The sequence below is a fragment of the Monodelphis domestica genome, chromosome 7 (genome assembly GCF_027887165.1).
Source record: "Monodelphis domestica isolate mMonDom1 chromosome 7, mMonDom1.pri, whole genome shotgun sequence".
NCBI classification, from domain to species: Eukaryota; Metazoa; Chordata; class Mammalia; order Didelphimorphia; family Didelphidae; genus Monodelphis; species Monodelphis domestica.
This window is the reverse complement of record NC_077233.1, coordinates 174,339,643-174,359,661: the sequence shown is the minus strand read 5'-3', so window position 1 is coordinate 174,359,661 and position 20,019 is coordinate 174,339,643. Positions and strand designations below refer to the sequence as shown.

At 38.1% G+C, this 20,019-nt stretch overlaps 1 protein-coding gene across 4 annotated transcripts in view; it reads right to left on the bottom strand.

The window, feature by feature from the left end:
- The window catches only part of UBN1 (ubinuclein 1), a 36,369-nt gene that overhangs the window by 3,706 nt on the left and 12,644 nt on the right, over positions 1 to 20,019 (bottom strand). Inside the window, exons 7-16 of one of the 4 annotated variants that reach the window (XM_016424020.2) lie at positions 13,458 to 13,528; positions 11,882 to 12,011; positions 11,521 to 11,639; positions 11,149 to 11,277; positions 10,822 to 10,965; positions 9,684 to 9,734; positions 9,550 to 9,592; positions 6,797 to 8,032; positions 5,866 to 6,118; positions 5,498 to 5,587 (exon numbers count right to left, since the gene is read on the bottom strand). In XM_016424020.2, coding sequence (XP_016279506.1) covers positions 5,498 to 5,587; positions 5,866 to 6,118; positions 6,797 to 8,032; positions 9,550 to 9,592; positions 9,684 to 9,734; positions 10,822 to 10,965; positions 11,149 to 11,277; positions 11,521 to 11,639; positions 11,882 to 12,011; positions 13,458 to 13,528 — 2,266 coding nt within the window. The remainder of the gene's footprint in view (positions 1 to 5,497; positions 5,588 to 5,865; positions 6,119 to 6,796; positions 8,033 to 9,549; positions 9,593 to 9,683; positions 9,735 to 10,821; positions 10,966 to 11,148; positions 11,278 to 11,520; positions 11,640 to 11,881; positions 12,012 to 13,457; positions 13,529 to 20,019) is intronic. The other 3 variants (XM_007498727.3, XM_016424021.2, XM_056806112.1) reach the window with 3 other exon arrangements.

The following is a 20,019-nucleotide window of genomic DNA, read 5'->3' as shown; positions in this document are numbered from 1 at the left end:
GCTTTTTTATTATTTCTGATGGAAAAACATAAGATTTGCTGAAAAGCTTAGCTTCTCATTTTGTATGCTTGGAAAAGCTAATTTCATGGTTTTAAAATATCTTCACTCAATATCTGAATGCTAGTCAGTGAAGGCTTCTTTTCTTCTTTATTTTATTTATACCACTACTATTATAAGGTAAACTAAAGAACCTACTCCAAATGAGGATCAGAATTCAGTAGGAACTGGCAACAAAGTAGGAATATTTACCAATTATCCTGCTATTTCAACCCTGTTTGTTTGAGGAGACAATTATCACGTTGTCCTTCACAGGGCCAGGGAGTTTCTATTTCCTTCCCAAATTCCCTGTGCACGAGTCACTCTTATCCGAAGAGGGTGAAAACCCTCTTTATCCTTCTTCCCATAATCCCTACCCTCATATTGTCCCTTACCTTTCATTGTCTTTTGATAACACTGATCTATTGTCAGAATTTTCTCCATCCTATACCTCTTTCCTTTTATATTCTTGTTCTTCTTCCACTTACAGAAATCTGATTCCTTCTGGAAAGCACTTTATCATCCCTAACTACCTGAGTATACTCAACTATTCTCATGCATCCTACACACTAGGTCAGAAAGAGGAGGAATTGGCATATACTTTGCTCCCAATGACCACTTCCAGATCATTTCTTATCATTTATCAGCCTCTTCTGCTTTAAAGTTCACTCTATTCACCAATGTCATCCAGTTCAGATCTAGTGGCCTACATCTTTATTTTCACTAACTTTTGGCCTCCTTTGTGACTCTACATGTTTTATTTTATGCATTTAAATACATTGAGAAAAGATCCATCAGCTTCACAAGATTGCCAAAGGAGTCCATGACATAAAAAAGGTTTCAGAATTCTTGCTCTAGGGATTCTCTGTAAGGGGAGGGCCCTGCACTACTGCTATTTTCCCAAAGAACTCTCCCTATACTCACCTACTCCTAGCAGACCCATTGTATGCAGGCATGTCCCTGGCTGCCAAAGAGTCAATCCAGCAAATCAACCACCCAGTCCTTTGGTCTTGCTAGGTCACTAATGGTGAAACTTTTAGAGAGACCAAGTGCCCAAACTGCCACATGTAAGGACCCCCCCCCCCCCCCCTTACACAAGAGAAGGAGGAAGAATTGCCATTGAGCTGCTGGGCAGAGGGGCAGAGAACAGCTCCCTCTAGCACATGTATACCAACATCGTCCTAGGTCATTCTCCCTCCTTTTTTTTCTTTTTGTTTTTTAAATACTTAACTTCTGTCTTAGAATTGATACTAAATGTTGGTTCCAAAGGAGAAGAGGTGGTATCTCCCTCCTTTTTCAATAATACCTGATTTACTATCTTTTCCACCCTGGCAACTGCATTAATATTCTGGGATTTCAACATATAAATTTGGATGCTCCTTCAAATACAATGATTTCACCTAGGCTAACCTCAACTCCAAGACCCTATATCTTCATTCTGCCTCAGCCACACAAAAATCAGACCTTTGATCTCACCCCCATCCCCAACTATACTGCCTCCATGATTCTGGACTCTGAAATTTCTCTTTGATCCTAAAGTTCTGTCCTATCTCTGTGCTTCTGCCTTGCTCCTCAACTGTCATTTTTACAATGCCTCCTAGCCCTTCTATTTTTCCCTGTTCTTTCAGTTCCTTATGCCTCACTTTCTTATCTTTGGTCTTAACTTTGTGGTTGACTAATTGACATGTAACTATCCTTTACCTTGGAATCTCTTGGGTGATTGCTATCCACACCCTGCCAATCCACTACCCCTACTATCTGCTTTTTCTATTAGTGCTCAAATGCTAATGAATGAAGCTAGAGAAGTCACAGGACTCTGCTCCTTGAGTCAGCTACAAATTTCCTGGTAGAATATTAACTAGACCCTCACTGCTATAATCTTTCTTTTTTTTCTCACTATTATACTCACCAATTGGCTATTCTACATTTTCTCTTCCCTCCTCAAGTTCCCTATGCTCCCTCTCTCCCCTCAAACCTGGCACAGAACCTTACTTCTCACTTTTATGAAGAGACTACTATGAATTCCTTCTTTTTTCCTTCCTCCATATACCAAAATTCTTCCACATATCCCATTCTTTCCTCCTTTGCTCTAGTCACTAAAAAAGACCCATATCCTTACTGCAACCCAATTTATCTAATTGTATCACTAATTATGGATTGATCTTTTCTCCCCTAGGTTATGGATTTCCCCCTTTAAATGTTTAAATATTCTCTCATTTTCAATTTTTCCTTCTTTATTGTCTTCTTCCTTTATGTCTACAAACATGCCCAAGTCTCCCACATCCTTAATTTCACTTGACCCTACTATTCTCCAAAGCTATGTGCCTTCTCCTTTTAAAAAGACAAACTCCCCAAACAAGTTGTCTACAATCATTGTATCCTTTTCCATAACCAATCATTCACTCTCCAAACCCTTGCAATATGATTTGACATCTCTAGCTTACTGAAATTGTTCTTTCCAAGGTTATCATATAGATCTTAACTGATAAATCTACTGACCTTTTCTTAGTTTTTATCCTTCTGCACCTCTCTGTTGTTTTTTTGAGTGACCACTCACTCCTCCTGAGGTTTCAAGATACAGCTTTCTTGGTTCTCTTATCTGTGTGACCACTACTCAGCCTTCTTTATAAAATCATCATTCATTTCTGTCTACTTAATATCCATGAGACTGTATCGACAGTTCTGTCCTGGGACCTTTTTTCTTTTTCTTCATTCTCTTTTGATCTCAATAGCTCCAAAGTGGTTTAAGTACTAGCTTTAAACCTACCCTTACCCTCTCTCTGGAACTACTCCTCCATGTATCACAAATTGATTGCTTGACATTTTCATCTGTATATCCCCCATCAGCATCTCCAACCTAATACATTTATCATCTCCCCCATCCTCAATCCTGAATCTCTTCTAAATACCCTATTTGTGTTGGTGATACTATATCCACTGTAATCCTGATCCACAACCTTGGAGTCATTTTTAATTGCTGTCTCTCCTTCATGTCCCATTACCCAATGTTCCCAAGTAAGGTCAATCCTGCTATGTAACACCTTCCCAATCTGTCTTATCTTTCCTTCTCTCCCATTGACATGAGTGAGGCCCTCATCATTTTTAATTTGCACTACTGCAATAGACTCCTGACTTCTCTGTTCAATTCTCTCATCTTTCCAGCTCAGACTCCACATACATCTAAATTAACAAATCTAATAATGATGCTTTCCCCTGCCCAAAAATCTTAGGCTGAAAAATAAAAAACCCAACTTGAGCCACTGCCTGTTATCTCTAAGAACAAAATAAAAGCCCCTCAACTAACATTTAAAATCCTCTAAAATGAGACCCCTATCTTTCCAAATTTATTTCATATTGCCCTCCTTCAATAAACTCTATGTTCTAACCAAACTAGCCATTTTCCAGAATCAATATTACAACTTCTATCTCCATGTCTATTCATATAATGGTCAGCTATACCTAAAATATATGTATTCTCTGCCTTTACTCAGAATTCTCAAGCTCTCTCCTCCAAGGCTCAGCTAAGGTGACACTTCTTCTAAGAAGTATCTTCCAATATCCCCAATAGTCTAATGATTTCCCTTACCTCAAGATATCTCTCTATTTATATTCCTAATCCCCTAAGAACATGAACTCCCAGGCAGAGGATGTTTTGTTTTTGTCTTTATATCCGCAGGGCTTAGAGCACTTATATGTATGTGGCTCAAAGGTAGAGTAGCACACAATTATGGAGGGCTTCAAATGCCAGGCTAAGTAAGGATTTTAAACTTACTGAGGTTTTACTTGAAAGGCAACTGTTCATTTCTTCATTTATCTGTCACCTCCTATATCTAGTTATCAAGTCTTTTTGATTCCTTTTCTCTACCTACATGACTATAACTAAGTTCAGACCTTCATTACCTACACCTGGACTATTTGCAATAGCCTTCAAATTGGTATCCCTACCTATTAAAAAGCCTTAACAATCTGGTTCCACCCTACCCTGGACTAATTTCACATTATTCCCTTTCTCAGTACTCTAAGGTTCAAACAAACTGGCCTGCTTTTGCTCCCTATACACGAATTTCCATATTTTGGCCTCTGCATTCACTCCTTTTTCTCTTTTACCTATTAGAATTCCTAACTTCCTGCAAAGCTTGCTGCTCAAGTGCCATCTCCTATATGAGGTTTTCTTGATTCCCTCAACATATTAAATGTTCTCCCCTACAAAATTACTTTGGGCCAACTTATCTGCATAAAATGTTTTTCCCTTCAAAGTAGAATGCAAGTTCCTTACCGGGCAGACTGTTTTGGTAAATATAAGAAAGACTCCATTTAAGATTCCCATGCAATTGTCCATAAGGACAGAAATGAGAATTTGTATTAGAATAGTGACAGAAAAGAAAGGAGAAATCAATGAAATTAACAGACAAGTTAGGATATAGCAACTGAATGGATAAGAGAAGTGAGTGAGAGGGAAGGGTCAAAGAAAACACCAATGTTGAAAATACTGGAGATTAGGTAAATAATGATAAATATGACAGAAATAGTAAAGTCTAAAGGAGGAACAAATAAAGTATCAGGGTAAAGATGATAAGCTCAGTTTTGGCCACGCTGATTTGATATGCTGATTATACACCCAGGTAGAGACATTTTGTTAGCATTTAGAAGTTTGGGATCTATAGACCAAGAAAGAAGAGAATAATATGCAAGATAGATATGTGGGAGAAATTAGTGTTATGGGTGAAAAGAAGCTGTATGCATGAATGAGATGGTAAAGAAAAAGAGCACAGAGAAAGGAAAAAAGGAGGCTAAATATAGAATTTTGGTTAAACCCACCTTAAGGGATCAGGAAGAGGATAAAGAGTCATTAGGAATGTCACCTCTTATTTAACCTAGGCACAGAAAGCTCTTAACAGATGAAGTATAGATGGTATTTGCAGACAGGCCTTAGGAGGTTTGCCATGACCTTACTGGCCCCTATGGGGATAGTGCACTGCCTCCCCTTCTGTTCTACTGAAAAAAGCAAAGGAAAAAGTTGAGATGAGTTCCCAGTGCTTCACAGAGCACCTCTACTTTTAACAGAGGCAGTCTTGCATTTTACTAAAGCCCAAATTCTAATTGATTATTTAATAAAAGAAAATATAAAGATTATTGTAATCCAAAGCATAAGGCTGAAAGTGCATCAAAAACAAGTATAACCCTCATTAAATTGTTTCATGGATCACATAAGGAGTAATAGGAAAAAAATTTCAAGACCCTGTAACATAATCCATTTGTACTATAGTCATTCTTATCCACAAGGCCAGTAAAACTTTAAAAGAGCTTCTGAAACCCTAGTAATCTTTAAATAGCATAGCAAAGATCAAACCAGTGAAGACAAGGTAAAGACATTGCATGTTTTGACACCAGACAAACGATGAAAGGGTGAAGGGTGAGAAATGACTCAATATTCATGGCAAACAGACTATCTGACAATTACCTGGCAGACTCTGCGGAATATGGGTAGACAAGGCAGAGTGTGGGAGAGGCGCTGCATGGTGCGGGCTGGAGTGCAAGCCAGCCAGAAGACCTAGAGAGAAAAACAAAGAAAGGAGGGGGAAGAAAAGAACAAACACACACATTGAAGACAGAAACAGAAAAGTAGCTACAGCTGTCAAGAGCCCAAAACTGATGGGCCCCTTATGAGTAAGAAACCCAAAATTAGAATTGGCAAAGCTTTCCAAGTAACATCCCCATAGTCACACATCAGAGACACAAAACATATGAGCACAGTAGCGAACTTGTCTGTTATTGGAATTGAGTTGCACCTTTTGGGCTTCCAAAGTGAAAAGAAGGAAGAGCACTTACTGTGACTTAGGCCATGGTGGAAAGTTCCAGGGGCAGGGCCTGTAACAATGGCATCCTTGGAGACTCCTGCTTTGGGAGATGAGTCTGCACTAAAGGAGATCACATGGAGAGGGAAAGTGTGGAGAGGAGATAAAATTCCCAGTGGTGTTGAGTTCAGGCCTCCGGACAGTTTAGAACTGCTGGACTTATAGGATGGTGACAGTACACTTAAGGAAGAGGAGCTGGTTAGCAGTACAGCTCCACTTGTTCCTTTCTGGGAAAGGAATACAAAAGGTGGTCAAAGTTGAGGTAGTTAAACACACTTACACTTACACACTTATACACACACACACACGGCATAAAAAACATACAGATTTCCTATAAATGGGAGTAAACTCAAATATAAATGTCCCTTTCTGTTCCTCAATCTTAATTCCAAACATACCTCTGAAAAGACTCAATACTCTAATCCAGTCCATTGTCCCTCATTGTACCTACAGATTACCATATAGCTTAAATGTTTTCTCAAGAAAATAAATTTTGCTATCCAACTACTGATTTCACAGACAACTAAATTTTTACTCCATATGCTTTGACATGTGAATAACTCATGTAATAAAAATTGCTCAGAGCTAGAAAACCAAGTTCAGTTTTTCTGTTAGCAACTCCTCAAAGGACTCTAAAAATCATATTATGTTTCAGTAACTTCTTCATAAAAGGACTGCTAAAAAGCAAGTCTTAAAATTGCTGCCACAGACAGAACAGTCATTGTAACAACACGGTATTATAATAATAACATCAAAACATAAAGGCTTCTCTAGTTGATTTCTGAAGCCAGCTTATTATTGGCATGTGACCTTCAACTCAGATACTGATTGGCATGACAAGAATTGCTTCTCTAAAAATATGTGGAAAAATGTGTTGGACTTTTTGTTCAACTTGTAATACTCACTGGCAAGGAGGTAGATGATGTAGCACTACTAACCACAGCTGGCTTAAGGGAAGAGGTCAATAACTTGGCCACCCCCTGTGTCCCACCACTAGAATCTCCATTTGGGCCACCAGGTGGCGCCACTAAAGTCAGCTTCTGGGAGACTGGAGGTTTCTTCAATGTAGAACTTGATACTGGCCTGCTGGAGGGCTGGCTACTAGAAGGGGAAGCCTGTACACCAGAGAGTGAGCTCCCAGATGCAGAGCTCTGGACTGAAGCTACTCCAGATGAAGAACTGCTAGAAGAAACTCCATGTTTATTGAGAGAGCCAGCAACAAAGGGAGACTTGTAAGATTGTCCTGAAGAACTGGATGAATGCTTCCCTGTATAGCCCAAAGAAGCTGTGGAGGAGCCAGTACTCTTATGAGAACTACTAGAAGTTGGGGTGCTACCCGAAGAGGGAGATACTGAGGAATGGAAGCTTGGACCTTTGGTCGATGTCTTGACCTGCTGGAGGAGGGATCGCTGGGAGAGAGGGGAGGCAGCCTTTGGGCTTTGGAGCTTATTGGCAAATGGAGCTGGGGGTGTGAAGCTTTTCTGTGGCTGACTACTTGAGTGAAAAACTTTAACTTGAGGGGTGGACACCAGAGATGATGTCTGTGGTCCATGAGATGTCCGTGGCAAATTATGGTGCTTAAGTTTTGACTGGTGTGCTTCAGACAATGTTTTACTAGGGGAAGCCTGGCAAGAGAGCTCTTTGTAACTAGGATTATCTGGTTTTTTCTCCTGAGAAGACTGCCCCAAAGCCAGTGCCTGTTCAGCCAAGAAATTAAGAGGTGACTGTAGTGAGCTAGCAGGTGACGGAGCAGAAGAATTGGACTTAGGGAAGTTTCTTTTTTCCTCAGAACTTGTAAGACTTGTTACTTTATCTGTAGGGGCCGCCTTTGGAGGTGCATGAAGAATGAATTCAGGACTCCCACTTGCTCTGCTGTTCAATGCAGCTAGTTCCTTAGATACTGCCTCTAATGAAGAGGTTGGATTATGAATTAAGTCCTCATCAAGTGAGTCCTCCAGGTTGAAAGAAGCAGGATTAGCAATATTGCTGGATGTTTGAGAAGCACCCAGAGATGGCAACTCCCTGGCAGGAGCACCAATGCTCATGCCCATTCCCTGATGCTGCTCTGAAGGCAAAGCAATGGAGCCACTTGGTTGTCCTGAAGGAACTGAAACCTTCTTATCAGGTTTGGTGGAGGAATCCTTAAAAAAAAAATCAATACTAACAATTAGAAATTATTAAATATCCACTGAAAAAAAGGATGATCAATCAATTAGTTGTGCCTTCACTATAGGATGAGAAATTTTTTAAAATTTAGGCTCCACACTTAACTGACATTTGTTTGGGAGTCTGTAAATTCATGCATAGACAGATGAGAATTAAGTGGAATTTGGAATCAAGGAGTTGTATAATCCTGGACAATTCACTTAACCTCTCTCAATTTCAGTCTCCTCATCTGTAAAATGGGGGTTTACAAGGGCTCTTACAAGGATCTAGAGTTTTTCAAAACTTATAAATATTTATGTCAACTATTAGTATATATTCTTTGACCCTGAAAAACAGCAGAAAAGTCTAGCTTATAAATATTTATAATTTTTCCCAAACTTTTTCAAAGCATGACTCTCCTTAGAATGCCTTGAAGGAAAGGACTGTTTTTGCTTTTCAATGTATCCTAAATTTTGCACCACTTCTTGTATATATTAAATACTTAATAAATTAGTAAATGTTTGTAGACTGAGTGGACTGGGAATTATTCTAAAAGAATTTTCTCCTTTGACCCTGACACAAGGCTTAACTAAGTTTGGACTACTTTTATAACAAATTTACACACTGGCTTAAGGTTTACAAAGCACTTTCTTCTCAACCCTGTAGAACAAGTATTATTATTCCTATTACTACACCTATCATACATAAAGGAAACTAAGACTAAATGAAGTGACTTATGCAGGGCCACAATGCCAACAGTTGTAAGTGCTAGTATATTAGACCACACCATCTGACTCAAAGTCTAATGTTCTTTCTCTACATCTCAATGCCTCTCAAGAGAACCACATATTTTCCTCACAGCCTACTTAGCTGTATGTTGCCATGCCTCAATTGGAGAAAAATATGTATTTTATGTTTAAAGATATTTTGTTTTCCCTATTACATGCAATAACAATTTTCAAAAAAGATTCTTTTTCCAAAATTACAAGATCCAAACTGTTACTCTCCCTTGCTTCCCTCCTCTAACTCAGATAGAAAAATGTATTTTAAAATATTTTAGTTTTTATCTCTTTTCTACCATGCTATTTATCTATTCACTCTATTACTGTTAACATGATAAAGCAATGCAATTCCAAGATGCACAGTCACAGAACAAGAGTAGCAGATTGTCACATGCATATGTAGAGACTCTTCAAAGGTATTTCAAATCTGTTGTCTTATCTAATCATTGCAAAAGTCCTATTAGGTAAATAGGGCAGGTGTTACTATATATATTTTACAGATGAGGAAACTGAGATCCAGTAAAAATAAGGCAATTCCTTTATGTGTCTTGATTCCCACTCCAAGGAACTTTTCATTGGATTATGTTGCCTTTCAATACATCAAGAACTATGCATAACCAGCATTCTTCATCTTTAAAGCATCAACTTTTTTGGGTCATGATGTTCACTTGACATGAGAGCCAGGCCTTATGTTGATAAGACAAAGAATTATCACATAGTAGGGAACTCACCTTCATTTTGACCTTAGTAGCGGTTATGACTTTCTTCTTGGCTCTATTCAAAACATCAAAGCAAAAAAAGGTTCAAAGGTTAGCTATAGGAAGAAATCAAAAGTAATCCAAAGGGTGAAAAAGACAATACTTACAGGATTGATGTCAGGTGTCCATGTCCTCGCCTACTCTCTTTAAACAAAGTCCTGAAACAGGCAAATGACAATAAACAATTGATCTGACAGTTAGTTCAGTGTGAAGCTTTAAGAACATAAGTTAAAGGAGTAGCAAGGTAGCACAGTGGACAGAGTGCCTGGCCTGGAATCAGTAAGACAGATTCAAATCTGAGACACTTCCAAGCTATGTGACACTCTGGACAAATCACTTAACCTCAATTGCCTTTGCCTTTGCCGTTCTTATGTATCTTTTATTTCTTTTTTATCTTTCCGCTATGGTCAGTTAGCATACAACTTTGCACAGAGATTATTTGATAAATTTTGAATAATCAGATGGAATGGTTCCAAATGAAAGATATGGGACAACTGTAGTTTTGCCGATTAAGTCAGCCCTGTATGAGGAACAGTAGTTGAACAGATCCCAATTCTTTGATGTTCTTTTCCTATAGGTAACATCTTCTTTAGTCTACCCTTTCCCTTTCAAAGGCAAAATCAATTGCTATCCACACTATGCCTTCTCCTGAAAATCTCCATAGATTAAATTCAATAATTAATTCAATAATCTTTCTATAGAAGGAAAGAACATAATTCTCATAGTACAAAAGGCAGGTTCAATATTTACTCAATTTATATGCTGAATTAGGGCCACACAAGGACTCTAATCCTATCATCGAAAATGCTATGCCTGCTCTCTCCACTAGTTTGTACTTGATACCTTTCCATATCCTATTAGACATACTATACAGAGTATTCTACTTTAGAATTAAGATAATCTCTGAACAGAAGAAAAGCATTTTCTCAAACAGATGTTCATGCCTGGTATTTCTACAGACATTTAAATAATAGCTTCTGTTAAGAATATTAATCAAAATGAATCCCTTTCCCAATTGTCTTTTCCAAGACTGCTCAAAAGAAAAGAGGACAAAACTCACATTCAACATGCCTCAAACTGAAGGAGGATAAAGAATAACAAGCACAAAAGTCCACAAAAGAAACTCTGCCCTTTCCTAAAGAATAAAAGATGAATACCACAGATAAAAACTTCATGGCTCAAGTTGGATTCACACCACTCCTCATCAGAGAATCTTGCTATTATGGGCTGTTCATTATCCCTCACCTGGCCTGCATCCAGCCCTTGGGCCAGAGAGGTTTGACCTCAGCATCCAGAAAAGCTTTCACGTAATCTTCCCAGGACTGGGCCTTGTTCCTCTCCAATTCATAGCCATCCAGTTTCATCTTCACCACATGACAGAGCAACTCCCTGAAGAAGGGGCAGAAATCAGACTTCAGATCAGGCTACAAAAAATGTGTCTTCAATGTTTCAAGTACTTGCTCTCAGTAGCACTGATGAGGGTGAATGATCTAACCCGTCAGCTGCCATTAAAAATATGGGTACAGATAATTCCTCCACAAACCCTCTGACTGATCCAAAGTCTGGGCACACCTGATTTCATCATTCCACTGAAATTTCTTCCGGGGTCCCATGATGCGTTTACCCCCTTTTTCTTCATCCTCTTCCTCATCAGAACAAATACGCTCTCTCTGGTCCTTGTCTTTCTCCTCCTCCAGCATCCTACAGGATGAATGGAATTGTTAAGTGGTACCCTAAGGTCACCACAAAAGAACCACCTCCTCCCAGGGACCCATGATGACTGGGACTACTAATTCACACCACCCAGAAGATAAAAAAGCTGAGGAAGATTCACAGTCCCATTTGGAAAGCACAAGCAAAAATCCTGAGAATTGGGACGGATAAGAAAAGAAAGTAAAGAAAAAAAGTAGAGACCAAGGTAATGGAAGAATGGGGAACACTTACTTAGCAAACTTTGCTTGTGTATGTGCCTGGCACTCTTCCTGGTATTTGGCCATCTGCTCCGGCATTGCCCTGCCAATGGCTTCCTTAAGTTTCTGCAAAGGTTCCTTCAGACGCCCTCCCTGCAGGGTGCATTATATACCAGAACTCTGGTTTACTCACTACTACTTATTCTAAGGATACTCTACAGCAACAACTTAAGTCACTGGCAATGCAGTAACAGATGTGGCATCCTAGCATCTATAAACACTCAGTTACAAATCTCAAATATGCTCAGAATTATATAGAAACTGCTTCAAACACCAGGACCTATGTCTCAAAAGCTGGCTGCAGGGCCACGGTGCTCAACTCCAAGATGACCCACCTGCTCATAGAGATGAAGTTTGCGAGCACGTTTGACCAGGGTATCCTTGCTGCAGGGCAGGAATGAAGCAAGATAGGCATACACCCCAGAACGGATCTGGCTATTCAGCTCCCGAGACTGCACCTCTATGCTGAAGAACAGAACAAAATGATCAATGGCCTGCAACTATGACCTGTCTAAAACAAATGACATCAAATATGGAAAAAAATTCCCAAACCACTTGCAACAACTAAGAATCAACACAAATCCTTAGCAATTCTCAGCCAAAAATAGCAACTCCAAAACATCAAAAGCTTTTTCATGAGAGTAATTCAAATAAGAGAAGTCTACCTTTTCAAAAAACAATGACAAGTAAGAGATGGCTAAGAAAACAACACAATAAAGTCTAAGGGGAAAGTATTCTCTATTAGAAAAGCTTTAAATACATAGCATTCTACTTCACAGAAGAAAAAGCCTATGTCCTAAAAATTGTAACTAGTAGGTTGGTTGTTGTCATATGAAAAAACATCACAGCAAAGTTCAGCAGCTTTCAGGGTCAATTTTCAGTTTTACTCAAGACTAGGTATAGGGAAATCTTTATCCTTGCTATGCCTTAGTTTTCCAACCTATATATACATATAAAAGAAAATATCTATCTTCTTTAAATCCAACAACATTCTACTCATATGAAGTAGTTCCCCTTTGAAGTACAAAGCCCACTAATCAATGCTAATCCTTAATGTTTCTGAAAAGTGCAGGTCCTCAGAGTGATCAGTATAGCTCTTCGACGATCAAGATAATTTTTCAGCATGTTACAAAATCACAACAAATTCTTCCAAATGGAAAATGACCAATCCTTTTCTGTCATGTAATGAAACCGTGAGAAGGGATGGAAAGATGCCAATCTTTTCTGCCACCAGATGCAAATTAAAATGAAAAATAAATACAATTCTTCATTAAAAAGGAAAAAAATCAATCCAGAGAACAAAATGTTGATGGATCCAAAGTCAACTCCTATATGACACTCAGAACTGGTTTAGAGAATAAAAAGAGTTGATAAGAAGGAAGGTCTTTCACGAAGTAGCCAGGAATGATGAAGAACCCTGGATGAAGAGAGTACTCCTGTAACTTCATCAGGGTGGTAATCAATCTTGTTATTCTTCTGAATTCAATGCCTAGACTCCCAGAGAGGTTTGATAGGGGGAAAAAAAAAAAGAAAGCATGTCCTCTTCTGATCTCACACACATCAAGAGGCTTAAGGACTTTTAATCCAGAAAAAGCACCTTCCTTCAGTAGTCTGTGACTATCACATCCACAGTATGCTCCTACAGTGAGTGACTTCTACCAGGGATTAGCAAAGCGAGTACATAGTCCAATTCCTTGAAAACACAGAGATTAGCACACAAATATCCCTACCCTACAAAATATCACCAAACCAATCCAGTTCTTTTTTCACTTTCCCAGGTTGCCAAAGTCTTTTTAGGTTCAAGTAAGTACTTTTGACCTAAGTATATATTCCTATTCATGAACCTCCCAAATCTTGCTCCACTCATACAAATAAGTAAAGAACAGATACAAGTAAGTAAAGAATACTCACTCTAACAGGATGCCATTAATATCCTGGGTGAAGAACCTCTGTTTGCTCTCTCCTTCTGCAGTTCTGGCAGCCTGGTTCACATCAGACAGTAATATGTTAGTGTACATACCTACATGTATGCATGTATACACACACACTTTTAAAAGGGCACAAGAATAAGCAGTCTTTAAACAGACACAAGCACCAACAAATTTCATCAATAAAATCCTCTATTCTATCCTAAGTTCAAGAAAGTGAAGTACACTTATGACCAATACTCTCCAGTGACAATACATCCAAGATCCATCTACATTTTTTTTTTACTTTACACTTCCCCAGGACTTGGGGAAACTAGTCACCCAAAGAAAAACCAAATCAGAAAGGTAGAAATATAAATTATTTGGGGGCTCTAAGCACTGATAAAATAGCAACCAACTACTGAAAATTCTCCTTAAACCAACATAGTACAGAATTGGTGCCTGTCATTTAACATACATATACTTGAATTGATGAGAAATGTTATAATAATTTGTGAATTTTAGATTTACTCCACTCTGCTTAATCTTTAGAATTTTAGCAACCAGGAATGTATACATCCCCACTTTAGGATTAAGTGTGGGTGAGGAAGGTCTCTGACCTGCGTGTGCTAGCAAGTGACAAATCAGAAACAACTTACTGACCCCCTGGGCTGTCCAAAGTCAAGTTTAAGCTACCATTAGTACATGTGAAACACAGGAAGTGATGTAAAGAATGTAAAGAATGCCTTTATATTTCGAGTCACTTCCTATGAGAGGGACTTTTGGTGGGTCTTCTGGGAAGTTCCCTTGGCTGAAGCCTCTGAACTCCCCCTGGATTAGACCAGGCTGGAGCAGATCTTCCCCTTTCTCTCTCATTCTTAATTTCTTCCTTCTACTGTAAATAAACCACCATAAAATTCCATTCTGACTTGAGTATTTCATTGGGATTTAGAATTTAAATCCCTGTCGACCACAAAAAAAAATATTCAGTCTCAACTCTAAAATTTACCCTTAACAAATTACCTTTTATGGCCCTAAAGTATTTGATTTAGTTTTAATGGGGTATATACCATATTAGTGCCAGGCCTAGAATTAAGAAGATCTGAGTTCAAATCCAGTCTCTGGCACTTATATGTGACCCTGAGCAAGTCATATAACCCCATATGTCCAAGTTTCCTCATCTGCAAAATGAGTTGGAGAAGAAAATGGCAAACCACTCCTGTATCTTTGCCAAGAAAACCCCAAAAGAATTTAAGAAGAGTCAGACACAACTATAAACTACCACAAATCATACTATATTTTACTTCTTTTAAAATTAGTAATCTATACCTAGGACATCTTATCTCCTAGCTAAGCCATTCAACAGGGGCATTTTGCTCTTCACAAAAATATCACCCAGATATGAATTTATTTTGTACATACTTAGATGACTCTCTCCACAAAATATAAGTACCTGAAGGGAATAATAATATTTTTTTTTATTTATCCCATCTAAATGTTTGTTGATTAACTGATAGGGAAGCATGGTATAGTAAAAAGAAAACTGGATGTGGATTCAAGAGAACCTAGGTTCCAACTTAGTTCTGCCATTTACTGCATGTATAATCTTCAACAAGTTATTTAAATTCTTAATCCGTTTTCAATCAATCAATAAACATTTATCAAGCACCTACTATATACCAGGCACTGTACTTAGTGTTAAAGATACAAAAAGAGACAAAAGAGAGTCCCAGGCTTCAAGGAGCTTACAATCTAATAGAGGAAACAACATGCAAACAACAAAGCAAGCCATACATATGACAAATAGGAAATAAGTAACAGAATGAAGGTATTAGAATTAAGAGTTGGAGAAATTTCCTGTAGAAGATAGAATTTTAGCTGGGATTTAAAAGAAACCAAAGAGGTCAGTAGTCAGAGCAGAGGAGAGAAAGTGTTGGAGGCATGAGGGACTAGCTAGAAAAAAATGCTCAGTCAACAGATAAGAGAGTATTGATGATAGAACAGTCAAGAGGCCAGAGTCACTGAGTCAAAGAAAACATGCCAGGGAGAAAGAAAAGTTTAAGACTGTGAAGGTAGGAAAAGGCTAAGACTGAGCACCTTGTATTTGATCCCAGGAGTGTTAAGGAGCCACTGGAGTTTACTGAGTGGGGTGGGGGTATATGACATAATCAAACTTGTACTTTAGGAATATTACTTTAGTGACTGAATGGAAGATGGATTGGAATAGGGAGGGGGACTCAAGGCAAGTAGACCCTCTAGCAAACTACTGTAATAATTGAGGTTTGAAGTGGTGGCAATGTCAGAAAAGGGGGACATATTTGAGAAATGTTGCAAAGGTGAAATTGACAGGTCTCAGCAACAGATTAGACATGAAGATTGAGAGACAGTGAAGAAATCAAGAGTGACTCCTAGTATGGAAATGGGGCTTGATCAATAACACATGTAAAATCCAGAGGAATTGCACATTGGCTATGGGAGGGGGGTTTGGGAAGGGCAGGGAAAGAACATGAATCTTGTAACCATGGAAAATATTCTAAATTCATTAAATTCATTAAATAAATTTAAAAAAAAAAGAACGACTCCTAGGTTTTGAGGGACAAAGAGGATAGTGTTGCCCTCTATAGTAATATGAAAGGTAAAGAGGTGGAGGGCTTGCAGGGGAAAGATAATGAGTTTCTTTTGTACATATTTAAGATATCTACTGGATATCCAGCTCTAAATATCTTAAAGACATCTGGAAATTCAAGACTGGAGGTCAGCAGAGAGACTGGGACAAGAAAGATAGATTTGAGAATCATCAGCATAGAAATAGATGGTAACTAAATTAATGGGAGCTGATAAAATCAAGAAGTGAAGAAATATAGAGGGAGAGGAGGGTCCATGACAGAACCCTAAGGGACACATATGGTCAAAGGATTTGATCTGGAAGAGGATCCAGCAAAGGAGACTGAGGAATGGTCTGATAGGAAGAGAATCTGAAGAGAGCAACCTCTCCAAAACATCTAAAGCGATGAGAGCATCAAAGAGGAGAGAGTGAGCAATAGTGTCAGAGGCTAGAGAGAGAGGAAGGAGAATGAGGTTAGAGAAAAAAAAGCATTTAATTTGACAACTAAAAGATCATTTTTAACTTTAGAGAGCAGTTTTGGTGAAATAAGGCTGGAAGCTAGATTATAAGGGGTTAAGAAATGAGTGAGAAGAGAAAGTAAAGACATCTATAGTAGCCTCTTTGAAGAGTTTTGCAATAAAGGGCAGAAGAAATATAGGATAGCAGCAATGGAAGGATCAAAAGGATTTTTGTTTTGTTCTGTTCTGTTCTGTTTTGGTTTTGTTTTGCTATTGTTTTCTAGGAAATACATGGGTATGCTTGTAGGCAGTAGGAAACAAGCCAATGGACAGAGATTGAAAATAAGTGAGAGTAAGGATGACAGACAGCAACTTGGTAGAGAAGAAGGGATGGAATAGCCTCACTTGAACAACTGCGGGGAGGAGATTAGCCTTAGTAAGGAGTAAGGTCACTTAATCATGTGAGGGAGGAGCAAGTGACAAGAGGCATCTGAGTGACAGAAAATAAGGAAAGGACAAGTTCATAATGAATGGCCTCAATTTTTCCTGTAAAATATGGAACCAGATTCTCAGGTGAAAGAGCCAAAGGGAGGGGGAGGAAGTTTGAGGAGAGATGAAAATGTTTAGAAGGGCTGTGAAGAGTAGGGTAGTGAGTTTATGAAAGAGGTATAAGACTGCCTAGCAGTCTTTGGAAAATGAGATTCAACTAGATGACTACTAAGGTCTCTTCAATTTCTGAATCTAGAAGGCTGCAATCTTCAGGGTGAAGGTATAGACCAATGTTATCAAAGTATTGGCACACATGCCAAACTAGCATGGGGAAGCTGCTCCATTCCCCTCTTCCCAGGGCCTGAGGACATTTTCTGCATACTCCACCCCTCTATTCAGTCCCCCAAAGTGAGCACTTCCTCCCTCAGCTATCTGGGGTAATAATGCCAGGGACTCACAGGCAACTTTAAGTTGCAGTTTGGGCATACGCATTTGAAAACCTTTGCCAATGCTGGTATAGTCCAAGAAAACCTACAAAGAAAATATACAAGTATTGCTGATCTGAAGCCATCAAGAAAGAGAAAAAAAAACTTTCAAAAATATCACTGCAAGATTTTATATATGGTAATAAGTCATCAGGGGCTAAGAAAAAACTTCTGTTAACTATGGGATGTCTATCAGAGTAGTCTGCCATTAGCCAGCAAGAAATTACAATGGAGAAATGATTCTTCTAGAGAAGGTGTTAAGAAATATTGAAGCTAGGAACCAAAGGTAGACAACTGGAATTCCCAGACACTAGGATTTTTAAGAAGGAAGCAGTAAGTTGTTGGGAATCAAAAAGACTATTTCCCAGGCACTTATTTACTAGTTATATAATCTTGGATAAGTTACTAGGCTTGGGTTCCTATTCTTTAAAATGGGGCTAAAAATTGCATCTACTTCCACAGGGTAGTTGTGAGAATCAAATGAACTAATAATATATTGTAAAATGCTTTGCTAACCTTAAAGCATCAATGTTAAGGATAGAAATAGAGACTGAACCAGTAAGTCTTCTACCAATGCAGGTCAGCACCTGCTATTTGGTTTAGCCTTAGAAAATTGCCTGGAGAACTGAGAAGTTATATAATTTGTCCAAGGTCACACAGACTAAATTAAGTATGAGTTAGAGGTAGGACTTGAACACAGGTTTTCCTGACTACAAGGCTATAAACTGTATCCTGATGCCACACGTAAACATTTTACTATCAAAAGCTATCTGACCCACTTAATCTGCCATTGTCTAAACTTCTGGTACTTCTTGCTTTCTACCTTGATACTTTCATCCAACAAAAACTAGTTTTAATTTGTGAAGGAAAAATTATACACTTCATATAGTTTAGGTTTCTTTTACTAGTTAATGATCAAAAAACAGCTTCACATTCCATTTTTATGACTATTTAAATCTGATTTAATAACTATCTTCCAACTATCTGCTAAAACCACATATATAATTTATTTCTAATCATACTTATATTTTTCAGGATCAACCATCTTCAAGTTATGTGAAAACCTTTGTGGATTTTGTTTTTACCTTTTGGTTTTAACTTCTACCTGTAGTTGATAAATAACTATACCAATTTATTCCTGAGAATTGAGTGTAATTAATTCACAATGGCACCAAAATTAAGATAGGACCATACACAGTCTACGTAAAGTCATCCTTTCCCCAGGAGTATATAAATGACCAAATAGTAACCTGGGGAAAATAATCAGAATTCCTAGATTATGAATGTTTACTCTAATTGTATGAACATTTTATAGTTTACATTATTAACTTTAAGAAATACTAGTTTCAATAAGGACAGCCATACTTAAGAAATCTGTAAGCTTTATTACTCCTCCAAATAATAGACTTTTTCTGATGCCCAATTCTGTCACTGCTCAAAAAAAAAAAAGGTTTTACATCACTTTATTTTGTTCATTCTCTGGCATTTTTAACATTAATGCTTGTCACCTTGGTCACCTGAAAGTACTATGTGGTAGAAATGTGAACATGCTAAAATTTTATCAAGATACTACCTTGAAAAGACAGCCCAAATTACTGCCCCAAACCAGTGTTTTCTCTTTCTCAAAACATCTATCAGCATTAAGAGTGCTATGTCAAAAAGTAGATCTGATATATTCAAAGTAAACTGAATTAAAAGGGAAGGCCTAGTGAGCTGAACTCACTAGGATCCATGAATTATATACATAATATCAACAGTGGGGGCTCCTTTTTCAGCAACAGAGTCAATAGTCAAGTTTAGCCAAGAACTTCTACATCAATCTTAATTAGAAAATGAGGGTAATAAAATAAAATAAAAATAAAAGATTACAAAAATGCACCATTCTTTTCCTTCAATAATCTTCTTTGAGCTACCCTAGAATTTTTTTTTTAAACCCTTACCCTCCACCTTAGAATCAATACTGTGTATTGGTTCCAAGGCATAAGAGTGGTAACGACTAGGCAATGGGCATTAAGTGACTTGCCCAGGGTCACACAGCTAGGAAGTGTCTTGTGGCCAGATTTGAACCTAGGACCTCCCATCTCTAGGCCTGGCTCTCAATTCATGGAGCCACTCAGCTATTTCTATACTCTAATTACATTAAATTAACTTACTTCTTACTTTATTGAGAATTAAGACTTTCCTATGAATATCAATAACCAACTCACATTAATGTAGTACTTTAATGTTTATAAAGCACTGTCCTGGAAAAAAAGAACTATTAGGTAGGTAGTACAATTAGTATTATTATCCTAATTTTATAGATGTGGAAAGAGGTTAAATGAATATACACCATTTGAAGGCACAGTCCAGAAATGTCTCCTCTCAGAAATATTAAGGAGTAATGCCCTTACTTAATTTATATTTCAGACCATCTGGCCTATTTGTTCTTTCCCTATAAACATTTCATCTCCATTTCTGTGCCTTTGCTCAGCCTATTTCTCATGCCTAGAATGTTTTCTCACTTCACTTTCACCTCTCAGAATGCCT